Genomic DNA, 22,528 nt, shown 5'->3' with positions numbered 1-22,528 from the left:
GTATTTTTGGTGATTTTGCTTGGTGCCACCAAGCTTGTGCTGCTGTTTTGGTCATACAGTTCACTCACTCTCTAGTGTGCCATAGTGCACACTGTAAAAAAAAAAAAAAAAAAAAAAAAAAAATAGATATATTAATCCTCTCTCTCTCTCTCTCTCTCTCTCTCTCTCTATATATATATATATAATAAAAAATAAAAGAATCTCACATTTTTACTGACACATTGATTTGTTGTACACTTCTACAAAATTATGACTTAATAATAGGCTACTATACGACTTTTTACTGATGCTTTCACAAGAACAGATTTGAACTGGTGCCTAGTAGTTTTTTTTTTTACTGTTTTGGTAATATTTTTAAGGTTTGGAATTCATTCCTTTAAAAATATGTATCTGTCTGTGATTCAAAGACACGAGGAGGTAATGTTTGATTGATCTGACCTTGAGAACGAAAGAAAGAACGTGGATTTGTGACGCCATCTTGAGGTGATATATAAGCAAAGCATTTTAGCCCATTACCTGATTAAATACCAAAGTTGTCTTCATATAATAGTTACAACCCTTGCTATTATTTAAAGGGCATATATCTCATTCTACGGCTGTATGTATTCTGTGGGTTCTTATTAAGAAGCGGTTCCGTTAAAAATACCAGAACTGAATTATTTATATTGTACGTGTTCGGTTCCGTTAAAGGGTTAGTTCAGCCAAAAATGAAAATTATGTCATTAATGACTCACCCTCATGTTGTTCCAAACCCGTAAGACCTCCGTTCATCTTCGGAACACAGTTTAAGATATTTTAGATTTAGTCCGAGAGCTTTCTGTCCCTCCATTGAAAACGTATGTACGGTATACTGTCCACGTCCAGAAAGGTAATAAAAACATCTTCAAAGTAGTCCATGTGACATCAGAGGGTCAGTTAGAATTTACTGAAGCATCGAAAATACATTTTGCTCCAAAAATAACAAAAATTACGACTTTATTCCGCTTTTTCTTCTCTTCTGGGTCTACAACTGTAGATAAAATAATGCACATATCTGTACATAAATATTCTGTTCCAGATTTTCCCACATTATTATTATTATTATTATTATTATTATTATTATTATTGTTATTGTTATTATTTGTATTTTTTTCTTAAGTCTTATTTAATTGTTTTTTCTGTCTTCATGTCATATATGTATGTATGTATGTATGTATGTATGTATGTGTGTATGTACCAATACAACAAATTCCTTGTGTGTTTGCTAAGCTAATTCTGATTCTGATTAATTTATTCTTCCTTAATGGTTTGAGAATAGCTGTCATTACCAAACTTGTTTGAGAATAAATAGATTTTTTATTTATCAAACAGTTAAAAGCCTCCAAGTTAATTTCAGTTGTGTTTTTCTTCACATGTAATTACCAATGCAGATATAATCAAAAGTTGGTCACAATTACACTTTGTACCACATTATACAAAAATCCATGTGAAGGTTGACCAAGACCACGATCAGATCTTTATGTTTTAATAGATTAAGCTTTAGCGACAGTGACAGTGAAAGTGACGTGACACTTGACCCATACTCAGAATTCGAGCTCTGCATTTAACCCATCCAAAGTGCACACACACCCCGTGAACACACACACACCCAGAGCAGTGGGGATAGGTGAATAGTGAATAGGTAACCTTTTTTCTACATCTCAAGTTGTCAAAAGTGTTTGCGTTGATCTTGCTTGTTCTTTTCTCAGCTGCAGTTTTGTAAATCGTCGACTCAATGAGCTGACAGGCCATAACTCCCTGTGGAAGAGACTTTGTCAGAAGCACAGGCTCCTTACAGAGTAAGCTCACTCCTCATGCCCTCAGAAGCATTTGATTCATCACATTTTTCTGTCTTTTTTTTTTTTTTTTTTTGTTACTTTTTTAGATTTGTTTAATCAAAATATATTGTCAATGACAATTTTTTATTTTTTTTTTTTCGTTTTCAGGGCAGACAAAAGCCACAGAGGCGTGGCATGGAAGGAGCTGTTTCGTGAGTTTTATGCTGATCTGGGCCGTTACATTGACTATTATGGCATTCTCAAGAAAGCCTGGGATGACCTGAAGAACTACCTGAATCAGAAATGTCCCTGAATGATAGCTTCACTTAAAGGTCTGTCCACACTGTTACTCATCCAACCATATTTTGAAAGCCTATGGGTATTTTTTTTCTTTTTCATAATATGAGTGTTGTCCACTAAAGGTTTTGTTTCCTGTTCTCTGAAGAGGGAGTGAGGGAGGAAGAACTAGACACTATTGAGGTCCAGATTGGCTGCAAACTCCCTAATGACTACCGTTGCTCCTATAAGATACACAATGGACAGAAACTTGTGGTACCTGGGTAAGACTTCTGATAATATCCTTGATCATTTCAAAATCCTACTGAATTTCTTTCTTCTACTTTAGAAATATAAAGTATTTATTTAAATGCTTGTAACTGATTCGTGGCCTAATGGTTAGAGAGTCAGACTTGTAACCCGCAGGTCACGGGTTTGAGTCTCAGTACCGGCAGGAGTTGTAGGTTGGGGGGGTGAATGAACAGTGCTCTCTTCCACTTTCAATACCCACGACTGAGGTGCCCTTGAGCACCCAACCCCCACGGTTCCCTGGGTGCCACAGCAAAAATGGCTGTCCACTGCTCTGGGTGTGTGTTCACTACTCACTGCTCTGTGTGTGTGTGTGTGTGTGCAGTTGGATGGGTTAAATGCAGAGCACAAATTCCAAGTATGAGACACCATAATTGGCCACACACATGTCACATCACTGAGTTAAATAACATTTACTGTATACAAGCAAGTGCACTTCCTTTCACATAATCAGCCTCTGCCATAGTATCTTATATTATCAATAAATTGCTAAATGAATTGGATCAGTGTAGGAACAACAAACGGTATGAAATTATCAATAATCACTGGGATCAGACTTAGGCCTGTTTCAGAAAGGAGGTTAAGTGAAGACTCTGAGTATGTTCACACTTAAATGAGGATAACTCTGGGTTTTCAGTTTCAAAATGGAAAGTTTGTCCAACCGGAGAAAGCAGGGTAAGTCAAGCCCTTCTCTGAAAGAAAGGTAACTTGTACGCAGAGTCAGTTACCATGGTAACTTACACTGTGAACCTAACCTGGTCGGGAGCAGGTTTTCTTTGTTAAACCCAGAGTTTCTTTCAGTCTCCTCTTTTTTTAAAGCATAAGCGATGTTTAAACATCTCATTCATTCATTCACTCATGCTGCAAAAAGTGCATTTCTTTGGGATCTAAATTAAGTGCATTTTAATTAAAAGAAGAAAAATAATATTAATGCAAATGGAAACAAGATTATTTGTCTTACCCCATTGGCAGATAATTTGCAAAATAAGAAAAATATACTTAAAATAATAAATACCTTATGTCATTTTTTTTATGTAGAAAATGCATATTATGTAATTTTTCTTATGTAAAAAATGCATTTTGATTTAAGAATCTTTAGATATTTTGACTGGAAACAAGAAGACAAAAATACTAAGTAAAATAAGCATTTTTTGCAGTGCAGGTACATTTATTCATTGCACATATTTTCATCATGCAGACACTCTGGAAGTGACAAAAATGGCATATCCTCTTATACTGAATCCTGTACATGAGGAGGCTACATCAATTTGTAGGGAGTGACATTTACATTTTTTTGCCATATCCACATGCATATTTATTTGAGCTGTACCATTTTTAAATGGTAGTTTTCTGTATATAATTAGGGACGCAGAGCACATTAGTAAGAAAAGTGTGTCTCGCTTTCATGCTCTTTCTTCTAATATTTGTGTTGTTTTCTGAGCACAAGCCCATCAAAAATGAAGATGACTGATTACTGTATTGAATGGAAGGATGCCAGATGGAAGGGTAGTTCGAGATATATGCCTTAACCACCACCACAGTTGTTAAATTTATTTGGTCATTTTTTTCCCCCTACAAACACAGAAGCAACAGTTATTATTTTTTCCTATTTGATTTTAATATTCTTCCGATACTTGGTATTGTGGCCATGTCCTCTTTATCTGTTCTTCATTATTTTTGCAAGCCTTCTTGCTGTTGGCTGAGTAGAAGTCAAATGTTCATTTTATCTACTGTAATTAATAAATGCAGCAGTTTGGATTAGAGAACACTTTATTATGTGAAAAGAGCATTAGACTATGTGGAAAGAGGTGCTGTGCACTGAAATAGACATCAAATGTAAATGTAAAGTCATGTATACACTCATGAACCTTTAGAAAGTGAAAGTGACGTGACATACAGCCAAGTATGGTGACCCATACTCGGAATTCGTGCTCTGCTTTTAACCCATCCAAAGTGCACACACACAGCAGTGAACACACACACACACCGTGAACACACACCCGGAGCAGTGGGCAGCCATTTATGCTGCGGCGCACGGGGAGCAGTTGGGGGTTCGATGCCTTGCTCAAGGGCACCTCAGTCGTGGTATTGAAGGTGGAGAGAGCGCTGTACATTCACTCCCCCCACCTACAATTCCCACCGGCCCGAGACTCGAACTCACAACCCTTGGATTGCAAGTCCATTAGGCCACGACCTGTTTTATACTTAAAGCTTTACCTTTATTGAATTAAGGTTTTATACTTCATGTTTAGCTGCTTTTTTTTTGCCTGTAGGATACCATGAAAATTAATATTACTTCAATAATTTACCGTTCTGCCACTTTTTACAATTGATATTATAACAGTGATTAAGTATTAAATTTATTTGTTGACTCGCAAGTATGCAGACGTCTTTTTGTCGGGTGCTGTTGCCATGGTGAATCATAATTTTGGAGCTCCATTGATCATGGCTTTTCATTCATATTTACTTGTATCAATAGGTGTGTTCGACTTGAATCGGCGCTGCGCAGACCGATCGGTGTATGACATCAAAGTACTGCAAGAGCGATTCTAAGGCATAAGGAGACGTCTTTCTAAAATTAGAAAATTTTGTATCTGAACTGTAAATCATGTTTTTTACAGTAATTTTACAGTTTAATATGTTTTCATTAGAGATTTTATATGTTACCATAGACACTGCCCTACCACGCTCATATGGTATTAATTTTATTTGTGCAGGTCTTAAAAAAGGTATTTAAAAGTCCTAAATGAGCTTAAAAATTCTGCAGATAACCTGTAAAATGGCAATCAACCTTTCACATGATCATAAGTGATCTTTACACTGTTTCCCCTCCACAGGCTGATGGGCAGCATGGCTTTGTCCAATCACTATCGCTCAGAGGACCTGTTGGATATTGAGACCGCAGCAGGGGGATATCAGCAGAGGAAGGGAATGCGGCAGTGTCTTCCACTCACATTTTGCTTCCACACTGGCCTCAGCCAGTATATGGCCTTGGAGAGCACAGAGGGACGAACTCGCAGTGAAATCTTCTATCAATGCCCGGTTAGATCACCACCCTCAGACCACAACAATTTACCATGTATAAACATGCATTTATGTAGGGCTGGCGAACAGTTATAAAAAGTGAAACTGATGCAAACCACAGGAAGCAGGTTATATAGTAGCTGGAGAGAAATATTCACAGATCAAGCACCGCTTAAAAGTCCAAAATGGTTCAAAACAAATATGACTTTTTAACTGGAAGAAGTATTATTATTGATTATGGACTTTTTGTCAGAAGTGATGGTTTAAAGTTAAAATGCATTGATGGATTTGTTTCTTTCAAACGCAGTTTTTTTTCGTGGGGATTACTTGTAGATTTTTGTGGTGTTTATATCAGCTGTTTGGTCTCTCATTCTGATGGCACCCATTCACTGCAGAAAGATCCTCCAAAACTGTTCTAATGAGGAAACAAAGTCATCTACTTGGATGGCCTGAAGGTAAGAGTAAACTTTCAGCAAGTTTCATTTTTGGGTGACTTACTCCTTTAAAAGGCTTCCCAACTGCATTGTAGCTGACAGGAGGTGAAGCCATTTACTGCATCAAGAACAGTTTTGCTTGTGCATATGGGGACTCCAGCACTAAATAAAAGAGGGATTTTTCTTGCATTGTTGCACTTTGACCAGTAGGAGGTGCTCTTGTCTTCTTTTGTATTACAGCCCTTCTTGCTTTCTCTCATTTATATATTTTCTTCACAGGATCAATTCAAGGACATGTTCAATACGGGTAACAAAAAGCAAAAGGCTCCATTAATGCATTGCAGTTTTATCAGATCATATGAACCCTTCTCAATCCTCTTTTCTTTTTTTTCAGGTCCTAACTTTACTGAGTGGTTTACTTCCTATGATAATGTTGTAACAGGAGAATACCCCATTATTCGGGACCAGATCTTCAGGTGGTCCATCTTTAATTATCTTACACTTAGTAATGTATGTCAGCATTTGAAATCACAAATCCCACATTAGTCCCAAGTCTCAAGTCAACATTATTTATAGAGCCCTTTCCACTACAAAGTAGACCAAAGGACTGTACAGTAACAAGATGAGAATAGTAATAGTAAAAACAAAAATCAACAATAACAGAAAAACAATTAAAACAATTTACATCTTCCAAAAGTCAACAATTAAAAGCCATAGAAAACAAGTATGTTTTCACATGATCAATTGTGTTTTAGGACTAGATGAAACAATCCCCTGTTTAACAACCGGAGGTATGAGTGATAAAGATGTATCCCTCTGAGTGGTTTCTTTGCTGTAATGGCTGCCGGTCTGGTTGAGTAGGAGATTAGAAAGGGGAGGTGGGTTTTAATGAGATTTAAAACATCAACTGAGGGTGCAGATCTGATGTCAGGTGGAAGGGTATTTCACAGTCTTGGGCCAGCGACAGAAAATGCACGATCCCCCTTTGTTTTCAGGTGAGTTTTTGGAACTGAGAGCAGTAAGCAGTTAAATGATCTTTGAGATCTACCAAATGAGTTCAAATGAATCAGGTCCATAATATATTCTATGGCCATATCATGGACAGCTTTAAAAATGTACAGCAACACCTTATAGTGAATCCAATATTTAACCGGAAGCCAATGCAGCTTTTCCAAAACTGGAGTAATTTGCTCCCTTTTCTTTGTACTAGTAAGGAGCCTCACAGCTGCATTTGGACCAATTGCAATTTTGAAATAAGAGACTGGCTCACTCCCAAATAAAGTGCATTACAGTAGTCCAAATGGGAGGAGATAAATGCATGAAACACTATCTCAAGATCAGCACCAGACAAAAAGGATTTCATTTTTGCAATAGTCCTCAACTGAAAGAAGCAACTTTTACCTCACATTTAATCTGATGATCAAACGTTAGAGCGGAGTCTAAAATTACACCCAGATTTCTTATTTGGGACTGCACATTAGTTGTCCATGTACCTAACACATCGTTTATGTCACAGTCAACCTTATTTGGCCCAAAAATGATTACTTCAGATTTACTTGCATTTAGCTGTGGGCGAGTTTGCTCTAACCAGCACTTCACCTCCTCAAGACATAATAACAAAAATGAATGAGAAGTTGATCCTCCAGATCAAATAAATCTGAATAAAGTTGATAAGACATACTGTGTTTTTTAAAAAATAAGGTTTAAAGGCAACAGAAATAATGAAAACAGAATAGGCCCCAAAATGGAGCCCTAAGGTACTCCATAGTCAATAGAGACTGAAGAGGAAGAAAATTCCCCAACCCTCACTGAAAAGGATTGTCCCTTCAAATAAGAAGAAAACCATTTTTTTCATCAGTGCTGTGTCCTGCCCTAAAGCCAGACTGAAAAGCATCTAGCACATCATTATTTTACTCATTTTACTTTATTAATTCTACACATTACATTTTATCCCCTTTATGTTTGTTCAGGTATGTTCATGACAAGCGCTGTGTGGCAACCACTGGTGACATCACAGTATCAGTCTCTACCTCCTTCCTGCCAGAGCTCAGTTCAGTCCATCCGCCACACTTTTTCTTCACCTATAGAATCAGGTACTGCATAAATCCACACACATTAATTTGGCTTTGTAATCTGAATCGGGCTATTTAAGTGCTGAGCTCTGCATGAATGCTTTCCCAGGCCTGATAAGTGATGAAAGTTTGCTGATGGTGATGAAAGTTACACTGTGATATTTTTGACTGTGAAAAGGTGAAGAACTTTTTTTTTGTTTTGTTTTGTTTCGCATGTAGCATGCAATATGGACAAAAGTTATGTCTCAGTATTTTCGGAGATTATTGAGATTTTGCCTCTGTTACATTTTAACCAATAAATTAAATTAAAATAATAAGATAATGTTACCAATCAAATGAAATCCGCATCAACAACATCCATTTTTGCACTGCAGAAGTGGCACAGAAGCTGCATCTGAAATGGCATTTACTTACATTTACACAGACTGAAAAACAATGTTATGTGATGTTGTTTAAATCATATATTTGATTATGAAATGATTTAAAAAAAAAAATTCAAGTCATTGTCTTAATGAGTTCAGTAATTCATTCAAATGGTTTGTTCAAATGGCTAAATAATTTAGTCATTGAATCATCCATTAAACTAATTTGTTCAAACTGCTGATTCATTCGGTTATAGAATTACTCAAACTGATCATTCAAAATGTGGATTAATTCAATAATGAAGCACCGATATGTGTTATTCTGAAAAGCAAAAGTTCTGCTGTTGTTTCAATTTAATTGTGTGTTGTAACTCACAGTGTTAACTTGTTTATTCCACTGTTTTGATAAACTCAGTATGACATTTGAAATTGTGCTTTAATTTGGTAGAGAACAGCAAATCATTCTTAACTGGCAATCTATTAAACATCACATAGTGAAAGCATGCTCCCAAGGCAAGTTTTTGTTAGATTTTTGCAAAATGAGTGACATACTCAATGTCATCATGCACATTGTTTAATCAATAATTCCATTATTATCGTAGATGATACATATTGCGCACCCCTGTGGCATGCTTCCTCTATTTCTTTTTCCAGTGTCTTAACAAAAAGTAGAGATCCCAATTCTTGATTTGTAAACACAGCTGTACTAAGACTTGACATATGATGATACATTGAGCTGAACCTATGACCTCTGAGCCATGCTATCTTATGCGTCAGGATTGAGATGGCAAAGTCTGCCCTGCCAGAGAGTGCATGCCAGCTAGACAGTCGGTACTGGAAGATCACAAATGCAAACGGAAATGTGGAGGAGGTCCGTGGCCCTGGTGTTGTGGGTAAGAACATATCCCTCTAAGTTAAGAGTAAATTAGAATAATTCGCATTGGTGACAGATATGTTGAATTATCAAGATATTACATTCTGACAGTATCTTTCTGTCCATATAATTCATAGTGACAATTGCTCTACTTTCTAAAGAATGTCCTGCATCTGTTTTTTGCATATAATGTACATGCGAGTGCAGGCGAGTTTCCAGTGATGACACCTGGTAAAGTTCACGAGTATGCCAGCTGCACCACGTTTTCCACCACCTCTGAGTACATGGAAGGACACTACACATTCCACAGGCTCAAGAATAAAGGGGACGTGTTTGACGTTTCAATCCCACGCTTCCACATGGTGTGCCCACCATTCCGTGAATCAATGGTGCGGTCGGTATATCACTATTTATATCTTTGAGTTATATCCAAGAAAAATGAATATCCAAGATGCTAATATGTGTACTTTTGTCATTCTGAATCCTTCATTCTGTGTTTGTCTCTCTCATTTAGAGCTCAGTCAGTGAGGTGTCTGCTCCTTACGGTGATGAGAATTCATCGGACACAGATGACTATGAGCAGGGAGAAATGCATGGCATGAACATGGCTGACCCGGGAGGATGCTGCCCTCGGCATGTCTGATGCACTTTTACATGCCACGGCCAAGACCCGCCCACAGATACTGATGCACAACCCACTCGCACAAACGGCAGAGCAGGAGGACAAACAGAGCTTTTAGGCAGCCATTGTTTATTGTACAGCGCTCTTGTGCCTGTCACCTCTTGAACGTTTTCTCCAGTTTCTGTGGCCATGGGTCTGGGTCTGTGTCTGTGCACGTGTGAGATTATTGTGCGTCAGTTTGAGTCTGCAAGTGTGGTTTGTGATTGAGTGAGAGTGAGAGAGTTTATTGAATGTGTGTGAGATTCTGTGAGATTGGCTCGTTTTGCCTGGGTTTCACAATTACCTGCAAATTACCTAAAGGGATGGTTCAGCCAAAATTGAAAATTGCAATTTACTCACCTTTACGTTGTTCCAAACCTGTATGTCTTTGTCTCCTGTGGAACACAAAATAATATATGAGTATATTTTGTCCATGCAGTGAAAGTAGATTCCATTGTTGTTTTGGACCCACTGACTTTATTTATGGACCAAAACAGTTTTCCTTCAAAATATCTTCGACCGTAGACATTTTTGGCAGAAGTAAGACAGTCATACAGGTTCGGGATGACATGGAGGTGAGTAAATGATGACAAAAATGTTCGTTTTTGCCCGAACTATCTCTCTAAAAGCTTACAATAACAGAGCACGAGAAGAAATTATGACACTACTATTAGCAGAAAAGTACATGCACACTGAATTGAGAATACTTGCTGTGTGTGTTTATATATTATATATATTTATAGATATATAGTTTGAATACTTAACAGAAAGGCTAAAATAAATCGATCCCATTCATTTCCTCCACAAGGCCTCAGGTTTTGTGTAGCATGTATGTGCTTGTGTATATATGTTTGTTCTTGTGTCGTTTGCACTGAGGGTTTCGGGGGCAGGCTGAGGTACAGACCTTGTGAAGTTAAAGTTCACGCATACAACAGCTAACCTGTGCAAGCAATCATTTAACTTTACCTGCTACTAGTTCTCCACTAGTTAGCCGTTCAGAGGTGCTTTTGGCCTGTTCTCAGCAATGCTGGATGGGTGTACCCTTACGAAAAGAAGTTTATTCAAGTGTGCTATTAGTATACTTCTTTTAAACTAAAAATAGATAAGTATGCTTTTAGTTTACTTTTTATGTACTTCTCAGATATGGGCTTTATGTACTTCTCAGAAGTATACTTAAAATGAAATTTAAGTATACTTGACTTATACTTAGAAAAAGTCTAAATATACTTGAACTTTACTTAAGTATACTTAATAAAATAAACTTGAAGTATACTACTTTTTAGTAAGGGTAAACAGAAGGTCAGCCAGGACACATTGGTGTACTTTTTAGCTCTGATTATCTTAAGGGTTGGAGGGTACACAGACTGGTGTGAATAACAAAAGATAATTTTATGAGAAGTTTATGGAATTATTGTGACTTTCCACATTTATCTCCTTGAAACCCTGTGCAAGAAGTAAATGATCAGAAAATGTCTTTGTACAGTTCAGTTTTTCAGAATGAAATCTAGACAGACTTATGAATTTCTTTGCTATTTTCTTCCCCTTTCCTTCCTAACGGCAATGTGAGCTAATCTTGCCTAGAGATATGTATAATTTTGATATTCATGGTTTGAATATTATGTTATCATCTTTGTAAAATCAGTTTGCTATTATGTTCTCTGTTTAGCCCTATTGTACTTCTCCGATTACTTAATTACTCCTTTTTTTATTTTGTATGTGTTAGGTTTTTTTATTTATTAATATTTTTTTATTTGGAGTAAATAAAAAGGTAGTGGTGTATCAATACCATGTTTCACAATCACATTATTTGTTTACATAACCATTGTGATCAGGATGCTTTCTACTATGGAAGCACAAAGAGGCCATTGATCTATTTTTCACCAGCCAGTCTCAGCGCTATTGTCTTACGCTCTGGAATATCTCTGAATACATCTATTGTTCTCACAACACAAAACATAGTCATTTTTGTCACTCTGACCCAAACCCTAAACCTATCCCACCCGGATAGTGTCAGTTGTCATGGCAACATGTAGAAGAGGCCTTGTTGTAGTCAGACTGATGTTTCTTTGTTAAGCTGTTTTGTTTTATGGCCCACATCTCCTCCCATCTCTTTACTCATTAATTTCAACTATTCTAAAAGAGAGAAAATGCTAAATTTTTGTAACGTATCTTAGATTTCTTCAATTCCTTCAAGTGCCCACACTAGGGCAAATACATCAGACATGTAGGCTTTTCAGGGCAGATGACTTCAAATCACAATGCATTGCACACCAATGTATGTTTAATGGCCCTTTATGCCTAGAGACTTTGTGTCTTGTTTATGCAAGTAAGAATATAAACATTGTAGATGTACTGTATGTGGAACGGTGGGATTTTCACTAATAAAACTTTAATATTCGGCTTTCAACCACAGGATATTGAAGAAAGATTATAGAGAAGGTTCTCTCATAGGAGGTTCATTCCTAAAACCAGAATAATGCTGGATTTCAACAGTTACAGAAATCACAATGCTAAACTATCAATTATTATACTATAGAATAACTCTGTTTCAGGGAGACTGTTCATACATTACTTGTGATTAATCAGTTCTTATAGTGATGAATTGTTATAGCGATATTATTTCTTCTTTTTTATTTCTTAAATTAAAATCACCGCAACACCTGATAATATACAGTGCACAGCATAAATGAGTACACCTCCTCTAAAACTTAAATTCAGCAATTACTCTTTACTCAGAAGACATGTTAGGGTTCTTTGGAGATACAATGTTCCAACAAGCCTGCTTGATCAATTACCAAAGAAGAATGCCAAAATTATTCAGCAAAATAAGATGTTCTTATTAAAGTGATACATTTTTGTGTTGCAAAAATGAGTACACCCTTCTGAAAGTTTCTAAATAAAAAAGTGTATAGGTTTAAGGCTATTTTTGAAGTATATTGAACCAAAACTTTTAAAGACAAGTAATTTCCTGGAAATTAAAAGTGTTATATAGCCCACTGAATCATACTCATAATCATACAGACTTAATGCCGGCATCAGTGGAGCCACTTGGGAGAGAACGTCCAGGTGACTTATTTCTTAGCATTAAAGAGGAGAATGGTACAAGAGGAATACCAAATTATTATTTTAAGTGTAAAAATATAGCAGAAGTAGCACCGACATTCAAAAGCAATGGACTTGTGACAAGGCTCCTGAAATAATCAGGTCTTCACTTTAGTTTTCATTTAGTGATGAGTGAATTTTTGCTAGAAAAAGAGCAGGAGAAATAACATGCAAGTGTCTCAGAGCCGGCAAGAGCTATGAAAAGAGTGACACTTTATCTCACAGAGTATGACGCAGCCTCCAGAAGTGACATGCATGCCTGCTGTCACCACTAGAATCACCTACTGTAGCCAAAGCAAAATAAACTCATTTAACCTCTACCAGGGCTCGTATTTACAAAATACAGATTTCTTGGAATCCATACTCTGGTCTCAAGAGACCAAGTCAATCATTTCGGATCCAAAAGCATCCAAAATATTCTGGTGTTGCTAGAGGAGGAGTACAGAGAGAAGTGCCTGGTTCCCACAGTGACATTCAGTGGTAGTAAAGCTCTTCTATAGGGATCTATGAGTGCTGAAGGTGTGAGGGAGTTGTGTTTTATCAATGCTGTCATGCATTCACACAACACTGTGTGATGTAATACTAAAACCTGAAACTGAAAATGCCACCCTCTTTTCATTTCCTGCATTTTTTTTTTGGTTACATGACAATAAAGATATTCATTCTCCTGAGGTGAAAATCCTTATTTCACTCAGTCTTAACGCTCTTGAGCAGCTGTGGGGGATTTGAGCTGAGAAACACTCCCCCTTAAGACCAGAGCATTTATGGAGGTCATCCAGGAGTTAAACAGCACAGATGTGAAAATTTGTCATGAACTTGTACACTCAGTGCCAAGAAGGGTCAGAGCAGTATACTTCAAGTTCTGGAGGACATACTAAGTACTAGAATATTATACATTATTTTGCTGAATTAAATCTAGGGTATACTCATTTGCAATCCTTCATTTAAACAAAATTGGATTTACTTATCTTACAGAAAATATTGGCATACATTTTGTTGTTTTTATTAAGTATATGTTTAATATGTTTCAATTTTGCCATCTTTCCATGAATTATATTAGTGATCATTAAGAAAATACATATTTTATGTTTATTCAGAGGGGTGTACTCATTTATGCTGTGCATTGTATTACATTAAAATATTTTAGGACAGTAGAATGGTATACAATTAAAAATACAAAAGAATCATTGAAGAGCATCGTGGGCGTGTTTAAGAAAGTGTGAGTGGCTCAATCTCTTCAGTTTTCAGATTGGTCTGGATGTGTCTGTGGTTGGATTCCTTCTTCACATTGGGGTAAGGCTACAGAAAAGTAACTGATAGATTATGGGATACTGCTTAGTATATTCTTCGCTTGTGAACCAGGCTGATTTAGATTGCATTTTTACAACTTTTAAAAAACTATAAAGCATTAAACATATTAACTTTTTTCTGAGATCATAGTAGCAAATTATTATAAAATGTGTGACATTTGATTTAAGGTAGTCTATTGGTTTCTGTTTTACAAATACTATAGATTCTGAAAATCAATCAATCAATGCTTAATTTAATAAAATGGAGACAAGCTGTCGGCTGGGTCAAAAAAATTATTGTTTTTTAGTTGGTTGACCCTCCAAACACTTTTTTTCCAAAAATATTTTGTGAATCCTATTCAAATTAAAATTATAATGAAATTGTTGGTTAAACAATAAAACACTGGCATGCATTTAGAGCAAAGTTACATTTCAGAGTAAAGTACAGCTTTAACTAAAAGGTCGAACTGTGTTCTCAGGACAAGGTTTTTTTTTTTTTCTTTTCATAATGTGGCAAGTGTTATACCATAAATACATGTTATTTATATGTTATTTATATGTTATATAGTTATATAATTATTATTATTATAATATTATTTATATGTTATATATAATATTATTATTATATGTATTGTATATATGTGATTCAAGATGAGTTGCCATAGGATGTTGAGAAAAGGCATGACATGTTCAGAATTTTTGAATTCTGTATGAAGTTCAAAAGACAAATAATACAGCAGAATAGATTCAGTAATGTCTAAAACAAAATAACAACAAGCAAATAACAATAATAGTTTTGGTGGTAGATGCAGTAATAATAGTAGTAGCTATAATACAGGCCAGATCATTGGCCAAAACTATGTACTCCTTAGATGACCCACAATTCTTCTATTATGATTATGTTAGTAATCTTTAAAAACAAAAATGTCAAAATTGTCATCATCTGCTCATCATCATGTTGTTCTAAACCTGTATGACTTTGTCACTTCTGTGGAACACACAAAAAGTTATATTTTGAAGAATAATGGTAACCAACCCCGTTGTGGGGATGGTTGACTCACCAAACACCAAACAGACATTTCTCAAAATATCTTCATATATGTTCCCCAGAAGAAAGTGAATGACTGAAGCAACTACAGGCATGGTGTTTATGCATTAACCTTTAACAAGTCTAAACATTACCACTGATCACCTTTATTTCCATAGGATCTAATACCATTCTGAATGTGAGGGTTCGAGACCAGTGTACAAGTTTATAAAAGAAATTTAGGATGAATTTGACTTTTAAATCTAAATTTAGAATGAGCATATGCTGTCACATTCAGACAAATCCAAATTATACATTTCTCAGATTCCTGTCTTTCTCTTTGTCAGGATTAGACTGGTAATCTGAAGGCATTATGAAAGCTTCTGTTGGAGTGTGTGTGGTGTTCGTTCTGGCTCTGGTGGAGCTTGGTATGTATTGTCAATGATCCTGTTTTCACCATGCATAAGATATGTTTTTGTTATATTTTGCATTACTATTCTTGCGAAAATTTGATCTCTGTCTCTGTGTCTTTCAAGGCTCTGCCATTAAATGTTACAATTGTAGGGACTACACGGGCACATGCTCTAAAATTCGAGACTGCTACTATGATGATGCCTGCGTGACCATCTACGAGAGAGGTGACAGCTCACTCACTCTTAGATAATAGTGTCTTTCTGTATTCTAACAAATTGTCAAAATGGCCCAACCATTCCCATGACCCTTTGACTTTGCATGACATATCTCTCTGTTCTCCCTTTTTTTTCTAGGTGGTGACACATACAGGCAGTGTATAAAGTACTCTGAGTGTGAGTACAGCACACTCGCCCAGAAGTTTCCCAAAATTTCCAGCTTCAAGTTCTCCTGCTGTGCCACTGACCTGTGTAACACAGCACCTGTGTCCGTGTCCAGCCGCTCTGTGGTGGGAATACTGCTCTCACTAGCACTCTTCTGGTGGGGTGTGCTCTAAAACGTCACAAACACAAGCGCTTCTGCATTGTTCCTTGTAAAGCTGGTAGTGGTATCATGCAGTGAGAATGCAGAGATCTTCTATATCTTGAGTTAATTGGTCAAAGAAGAATTCACAGCTTAAATCTCAACTGTATGTTAAAACGGTGTGTGCTCACTGCTAAAGCTTGTATTTTTTAGTTTTGTACTTAATAGTGAAAGGGAAACCATCTGATTATAATGTATTGTATTCAGTTTTGCTTTGTGTAGGCTATATGTACTCTTTCGGGGCTAAACCTGTTACCCAGAAAATTGGTGGGTTGTGAGGGTTCTGATGCTGACATGTTCAAAGGGTTATGTGTTATATTATAGTCATTTTCATAAAAACTGTTTATGCCTGCTTTTCCTCTGCCTTGTTTACGAATGTCTCTTTTAAAACTTAAAATCTTTTGAAAAACATTGTGTGCAATATGTAGACATGTAGTCTTTTCAGTGTACTGATTAGCTTCTTGTTACCACTATAGCCAGCGAAACTTACTGAACCTTTGTGACCAATAAAAAGATCATGCGGTTTTATGCAAATTGAGAGTTTGAGAATTCTGTTAAATATTTACAGTGCATCTGTATCATGCATCTCATTGCTTCTTATAACCTGCAGTGCTATAAAGAATAAAAATATATTGGTAACCTTTATATAGCATTTTATTTGTGTGGAGGAAATTTTATTTCTATCTGAAATATTTATATTATTATTAGTATTATTTGCTTCACTGTACTAAAGAGTGTTCTTTAGACTGTCTCTGAGTGCTTCAGTTTGCTTCAGTATGCTTGAGCTTTTAATGAGCTGAGAGTTAACAGGAAATCTTTTAAATGTGTGTGTGTGTGTGTGTGTGTATGCAAGACAAGTTTGAGAGAGGAAATGTTATTTTAGCCTCTTAGTCATCCTGGCTTCTTAGAAATGCATCTGGAGGACATAGTTGGACACTTTAAATGGACATATATGTTGAATATGCATTATGATTGGATGAGATCAAAACATCCGCATTTGATGAAGGTATAAAAGTTGAGTTGGGGTGTTTCCTCTTGGTTGCACTCAACTTGACTGTATGACTATTGAAATTTTCTTGCAAGAAAATAAATATTCAAAAGAATTTTGTCTCATACCTTTATTAAAATTGAAAATATAAAAAAATATATATATGTCTTAAGAGATTTTATCAAGCTCTAGATTCATCTCATAGAATATGCTGCAATTTCAAATATTTCCATTTTGAATTTTCAATAAATTTAGATCAAATTTTAAGAACACTATCTCTAAGGGAGTGCCCAGCCACCCTACGGAGAAAGCTCATTTCGGCCACCTGTATCCGGGATCTTGTCCTTTCTGTCATGACCCACAGCTCATGACCATAGGTTAGAGTAGGAATGTAGATCGACCGGTAAATAGAGAGCTTCGCCTTGCAGCTCAACTCCTTCTTTACCAGGACAGACCGGTACATCGACCGCATCACTGCAGAAGCTGCACCTATCCGCCTGTCAATCTCCCGCTTCATCCTTCCCTCACTCGTGAACAAGACCCAAAGGTACTTGAACTCCTCCACTTGAGGAAGGAGCTCTCCACCAACCAGAAGGGGACAAACCACCCTTTTCCGTCTGAGAACCATGGCCTCGGACTTGGAGGTGCTGATTCTCATCCCATCTGCTTCACACTCGGCTGCAAACCATCCCAGCGCACGCTGAAGGTCCTGGCCTGATGAAACCAACATGACAACATCATCTTGAAAAAAGCAGAGACGAAATCATGTTGTCCCCAAACCGGACACCCTCCGGCCCATGGCTGTGTCTAGAAATCCTGTCCATAAAAATACTGAACAGGGCCGATGGTAAAGGGCAGCCCTGCCGGAGTCCAACATGTACCGGGAACAAGTCTGACTTACTGCCGGCAATGTGAACCAAGCTCCTGCTCCGGTCGTACAGGGACCGGGCAGCCCTTAACAGAGGGCCCCGGACCCCATACTCCCGGAGCGCCCCCCACAGGATGCCGCGAGGGACATGGTCAAATGCCTTCTCCAAATCCACAAAGCACATGTGGATTGGTTGGTCCACCTCCAAGCCCTCGGCTTCTGCTTCCTCAATGGATGACATGTTGGTGGAGTTGAGGAGATCCTCAAAGTATTCCTTCCACTGTCCGACGAAATCCCCAGTTGAGGTCAACAGCTGCCCACCTCCACTGTAAACAGTGTTGGCAGGGCACTGCTTCCCCCTTCTGAGGCACCGTACGGTTTGCCAGAATCTCTTTGAGGCCAACGATAGTCTTTACTCCTCCCAGACCCAAGTTTTTGCCTCCACAACCACCCCGGCTGCAGCCCGCTTGGCCTGCCGGTACCTGTCAGCTGCCTCAGGAGCCCCACAAGCCAGCCACCCTTACCAAAAAGTAGTATACTTCAAGTTTATTTTATTAAGTATACTTAAGTAAAGTTCAAGTATATTTAGACTTTTTTGTAAGTATAAGTCAAGTATACTTAAATGTCATTTTAAGTATATTTCTGAGGAGTACATAAAGCCCATTTCTGAGAAGTACATAAAAAGTAAACTAAAAGCATACTTTCCTATTTTTAGTTTAAAAGAAGTATACTAATAGCACACTTGAATAAACTTCTTTTTCGTAAGGGCAGGCCTGGTAGGACTCCTTCTTCAGCTTGACGGCATCCCTTACTTCCGGTGTCCACCACCGGATTTGGGGATTGCTGCCTCGACAGGCACAGGAGACCCTACGGCCACAGCTCCGAGTGGCCGTGTTGACGATGGAGGTGGATAACACGGTCCACTCGGACTCAATGTCTCCAGCCTCCCTCGGAATCTGGTCGAAACTCTGCCGGAGGTGGGAGTTGAAAATCTCTCTGACAGGGGGCTCAGCCAAAGGTTCCCAACAGACCCTCACAATACATTTGGGTCCGCCGAGTCTGTCCAGCTTCATCCCCCGCCATCGGATCCAACTCACCACTAGGTGGTGATCAGTTGACAGCTCCGCCCCTCTCTTTACCTGAGTGACATACGGCCGGAGGTCAGACGAAATGATCACAAAGGCCTAGGGTGTCCTGGTCCTTCTGTACAATGATAGACAATTTATATTTTGACCCAGTGCTTTTGGAACAGAGTGTGTTTAACTCATGTCATATATATGACCTTTTTATAGACCCTCACTATTTGTACAGCTGAGATCAATTAAGAACAAGAGAGAAAAATCGATGAACGTCTCTCTGGCATTGAGGAGATAGTGTGAAGTGTATATTCTACATAAGCTATGCAGTAGCCAGGGCTGTCACGGGATAAAATCTTTAGGGTGGGCCTCCCACTGGCTCAATGTTTTTTTTTATTTTATTGAGTAATTGGTCTCGACTAGTTCGAATGGAGATGCAAACAGGAAATTTCATCTGCTTCTACCACTGCTAATAATAGTTTCTGTGAGCATCTCATCTACTGACTATTGTCCTCTGCACATATTCATTACTATTAGTTTGAGAAAACAAAAGTTACACAGCTGCATTTTTAAATATTTGCAGTGTGTCATTGCATTGCATCAGAAATAGCTGTACTGTTGACTCTGTCAAGATTTTCTTCAAGACAAAAGACTTTCCCTTTCTCATTCTCTGTGTCAACATGCAAAAACACACAAAGCCCACAATAGGGAACCCCTGAGTTTCGGAAGTGTTTAAACAACACAAGACTCAGAATGCTCAAACAGAACCAACACATTGAATTTATTAGTTAAACAGGCAGGTGAACAGTTCACATAAATGTGCATGAGTTTATTTGAGACTAATTATTTCTGGAATAATCTATTATAATCTAAGATATGTTTCCAAAGATATTAACATCATATTTTACATTAAATTTGCCATGTTTGATATGGCATGTTTATTGTTTATTTTTTGCAAGCCACCATATGAAAGTTTTTTGTAAGTCTCTTGTCCAGACCAATTTTGGAAGAAGCAGTCAGAAATAAGACTTAACAGAAAACTATAAAGTATAGCAAGTTCCTCATTGTATTCTTTGAATTAAGCAGCATGAAATTGATGATAATTTTTTACTTTAGAACTTCAGAAATGTAGATTTATGGTGATTAATTTATAAAAATAATTCCCAATCCTGGGTATTTTATTTATTTATTTTTTTACGTAAAGATGTTTGACACTCTTCAGGCATGTGCTGATATAGAAATGTATGCAAATGTACAGGTCTAACTCTCACTTTTCTTGGTATGAAATCTCCCTCCAGTGTGATTCAGTGAACACAGTCAGTTCAACATTGGGCCACACATATAATGTCTCTGATTTCCTGATCTCCCAATGTGTTAGATAGCCCATTAGTTGTGAGAATGCATACTTTGCTAATACAACGTTGTGTATGTAGTGGTAGTGTTGTTGGCCAGAGGTATGCTGTTTGCTAAGGTGAAAAACATTGTGGTGTATATAAAGCATCTTTTAAGCCTGAGGTGTTCTGAGTTTACTCAGTCTGTTAAAAAGCAGGAGGACTATTTGGAGATCTCACAAAACTGCTACAGTTTGGTCCTATGAGAGAAGAGGGCTGAACAGAAAAGGGAATGGACACAAAGAAGAGAGGTCTTTAAAGAGCAGACACTTCTCAGTAGGTGAGACATGAAAAAAACATTTGATTCTGGGGAAGACGCTGAGAGAGAGAAAACCATGGATACAGAATAACTTATGTCCTTCTTTTTAAAAAGATAATCTGAAAACAGACTAATCACAGAAGAGGGAACTGGGCACATTTATTAACAGAAGCAGAGGTTAACTCCTAAGAAAAACAGGTATGAGATGCTTTGTTTCACATTGTATGTCCACCTCAGGTGTGATAGAGAAGCATTGCTTTTGTGGGATAGATTTTATTACTGTTATTCCTATACATGTAGTATGTACATCACTAGATTAGTAAAAGAAAAAAAAAAGAATGAGATGCAAGATTTTTTGAACGTTCCTGTATTTATTGACATGGATTAGTTATGTCCAAGTATAACATACTCTGCCTGAGTAAAATAAAAATACAAAATCCCTGTTTGTGTTTAAATAAGCAAATACTTAGGAGTGATTGAATCGTTATTGCACTGATTATGCTTCTGACATGTTATATGTTTGGCAAAAGTTTTTAAGACCCATCTGATACAGTGTGTAGCTTTTTATTTGTTAAACAACCACATTGGAAGAAGTATCCCATGGCCATATTCTAATCTTTTTTTGGCCAGGCAATGTATAAGCTGCCAATTTATGGGTTGAGAATGTATGTGACAACCAGAAATTATATGAGAAGGTCTTTCTCATCTGTTTTTTAATTCACAGCTTCCAATAACCTTTTTTTTTCTTCTTTTGTCTGTAAGTGACATCCCACAGAAATTGAATAGGATTGAGGAGGAAGGAAGTCACTGACTCTTTCAACTAATTTGTGGGAAACATCTAAAAACAGAACAAACAAGAATCCCGGGGAAAGACAAGTGCTACCCTCATCAATTTATAAAGAAGCATTTCTTTTTCAAACCATTCTTCCCCTCTCAAGCCCTTAAAAAGAAACTCCGTTCTCTTTGCTGCTCATGTTATCCACTTGCTTTCTGCACTAGGTGCAAGTGTGTGGCTCTCAGATGTCCGGGTCTCTGCCCTTCCCTTTCACTCATGTGATAACAGAGAATGGTCTGCAACCTGGGTGCTGATTCCGAGCGTGTACCTCCTAGTGTTTGTCGTGGGCTCCCTGGGTAACAGCTTGGTGCTATGGGTGTACATGGACCACCGAGCGAGAGGCGGTGGGAGGACTGGAAGAAGTTCCAAATCTTCCCAAACCCCCGATCCATCTCCTTGCCCCTCCTCTACATCTTCTCATACAGTAACAGAGTCTTTAATAGCCAGTCTAGCATTGGCTGACCTGGCCTTTGTCATGACCCTGCCGTTGTGGGCAGCGTACACAGCGCTGGGCTACCACTGGCCCTTTGGCCAAGTTCTGTGTCAGGTGAGCAGTTACACTGACAATGAACACCACAAAAGTTTACCAGTACCATCTGGGACACATGAAGTGACAGTTAGTAACAAAGAGAAATAAAGAGAGATTTATTTGGCAAACAGTCTCAGTGAGAGAGCTGAACTGTTTCTGTGGAAAATTCTTAAAGAGGACTGTGAGAATCTAATTATTCTTTCCATTCATCTGAAATTTAGCATGAACTTCACCCCCTCAAAAAAACAATATGCCAGTGTGGGAACTGATAAACAGACAGGATCCAGTGAAGGTTTTCCCATGACATTATGCCTGAAAAGTAAAGAGGATCTTTCAAGTTTTAGATTAAATACAGCAACACTT

General features: G+C 37.6%; 2 protein-coding genes across 2 annotated transcripts; both read left to right on the top strand.

Annotated features, from left to right (window-relative positions):
- Window positions 1-5,820: 5,820 nt before the first annotated feature.
- On the top strand, window positions 5,821-10,932 carry LOC109045596 (F-box only protein 3-like). Its single transcript, XM_042760400.1, has 5 exons — window positions 5,821-6,315; window positions 7,810-7,932; window positions 9,051-9,166; window positions 9,355-9,536; window positions 9,662-10,932. The coding sequence occupies exons 1-5, from the start codon at window positions 6,134-6,136 to the stop codon at window positions 9,788-9,790; spliced, it is 732 nt and encodes a 243-aa protein (XP_042616334.1). The 5' UTR covers window positions 5,821-6,133; the 3' UTR covers window positions 9,791-10,932.
- A 3,200-nt stretch (window positions 10,933-14,132) lies between these two features.
- On the top strand, window positions 14,133-16,871 carry LOC109091782 (CD59 glycoprotein-like). The gene is made up of 4 exons (XM_019105569.2): window positions 14,133-14,203; window positions 15,574-15,654; window positions 15,763-15,864; window positions 15,994-16,871. The coding sequence occupies exons 2-4, from the start codon at window positions 15,600-15,602 to the stop codon at window positions 16,191-16,193; spliced, it is 357 nt and encodes a 118-aa protein (XP_018961114.1). The 5' UTR covers window positions 14,133-14,203; window positions 15,574-15,599; the 3' UTR covers window positions 16,194-16,871.
- The last annotated feature ends 5,657 nt before the right edge of the window (window positions 16,872-22,528 follow it).

Source organism: Cyprinus carpio, chromosome A7 (assembly GCF_018340385.1).
Source record: "Cyprinus carpio isolate SPL01 chromosome A7, ASM1834038v1, whole genome shotgun sequence".
Lineage (NCBI taxonomy): Eukaryota > Metazoa > Chordata > Actinopteri > Cypriniformes > Cyprinidae > Cyprinus > Cyprinus carpio.
The sequence above is the reverse complement of the archived record's forward strand: the minus strand, read 5'-3'. Positions and strand labels throughout refer to the sequence as shown.

Coding starts and splice junctions, on each gene's coding strand:
- LOC109045596 (XM_042760400.1), top strand. CDS start 6,134: ATGTTCAATACGGGTAACAAAAAGCAAAAGGCTCCATTAATGCATTGC. Junction 6,316..7,809: donor ATTCGGGACCAGATCTTCAG/GTGGTCCATCTT, acceptor ATGTTTGTTCAG/GTATGTTCATGACAAGCGCT. Junction 7,933..9,050: donor TTCTTCACCTATAGAATCAG/GTACTGCATAAA, acceptor CTTATGCGTCAG/GATTGAGATGGCAAAGTCTG.
- LOC109091782 (XM_019105569.2), top strand. CDS start 15,600: ATGAAAGCTTCTGTTGGAGTGTGTGTGGTGTTCGTTCTGGCTCTGGTG. Junction 15,655..15,762: donor TCTGGCTCTGGTGGAGCTTG/GTATGTATTGTC, acceptor GTGTCTTTCAAG/GCTCTGCCATTAAATGTTAC. Junction 15,865..15,993: donor CGTGACCATCTACGAGAGAG/GTGACAGCTCAC, acceptor TTTTTTTTCTAG/GTGGTGACACATACAGGCAG.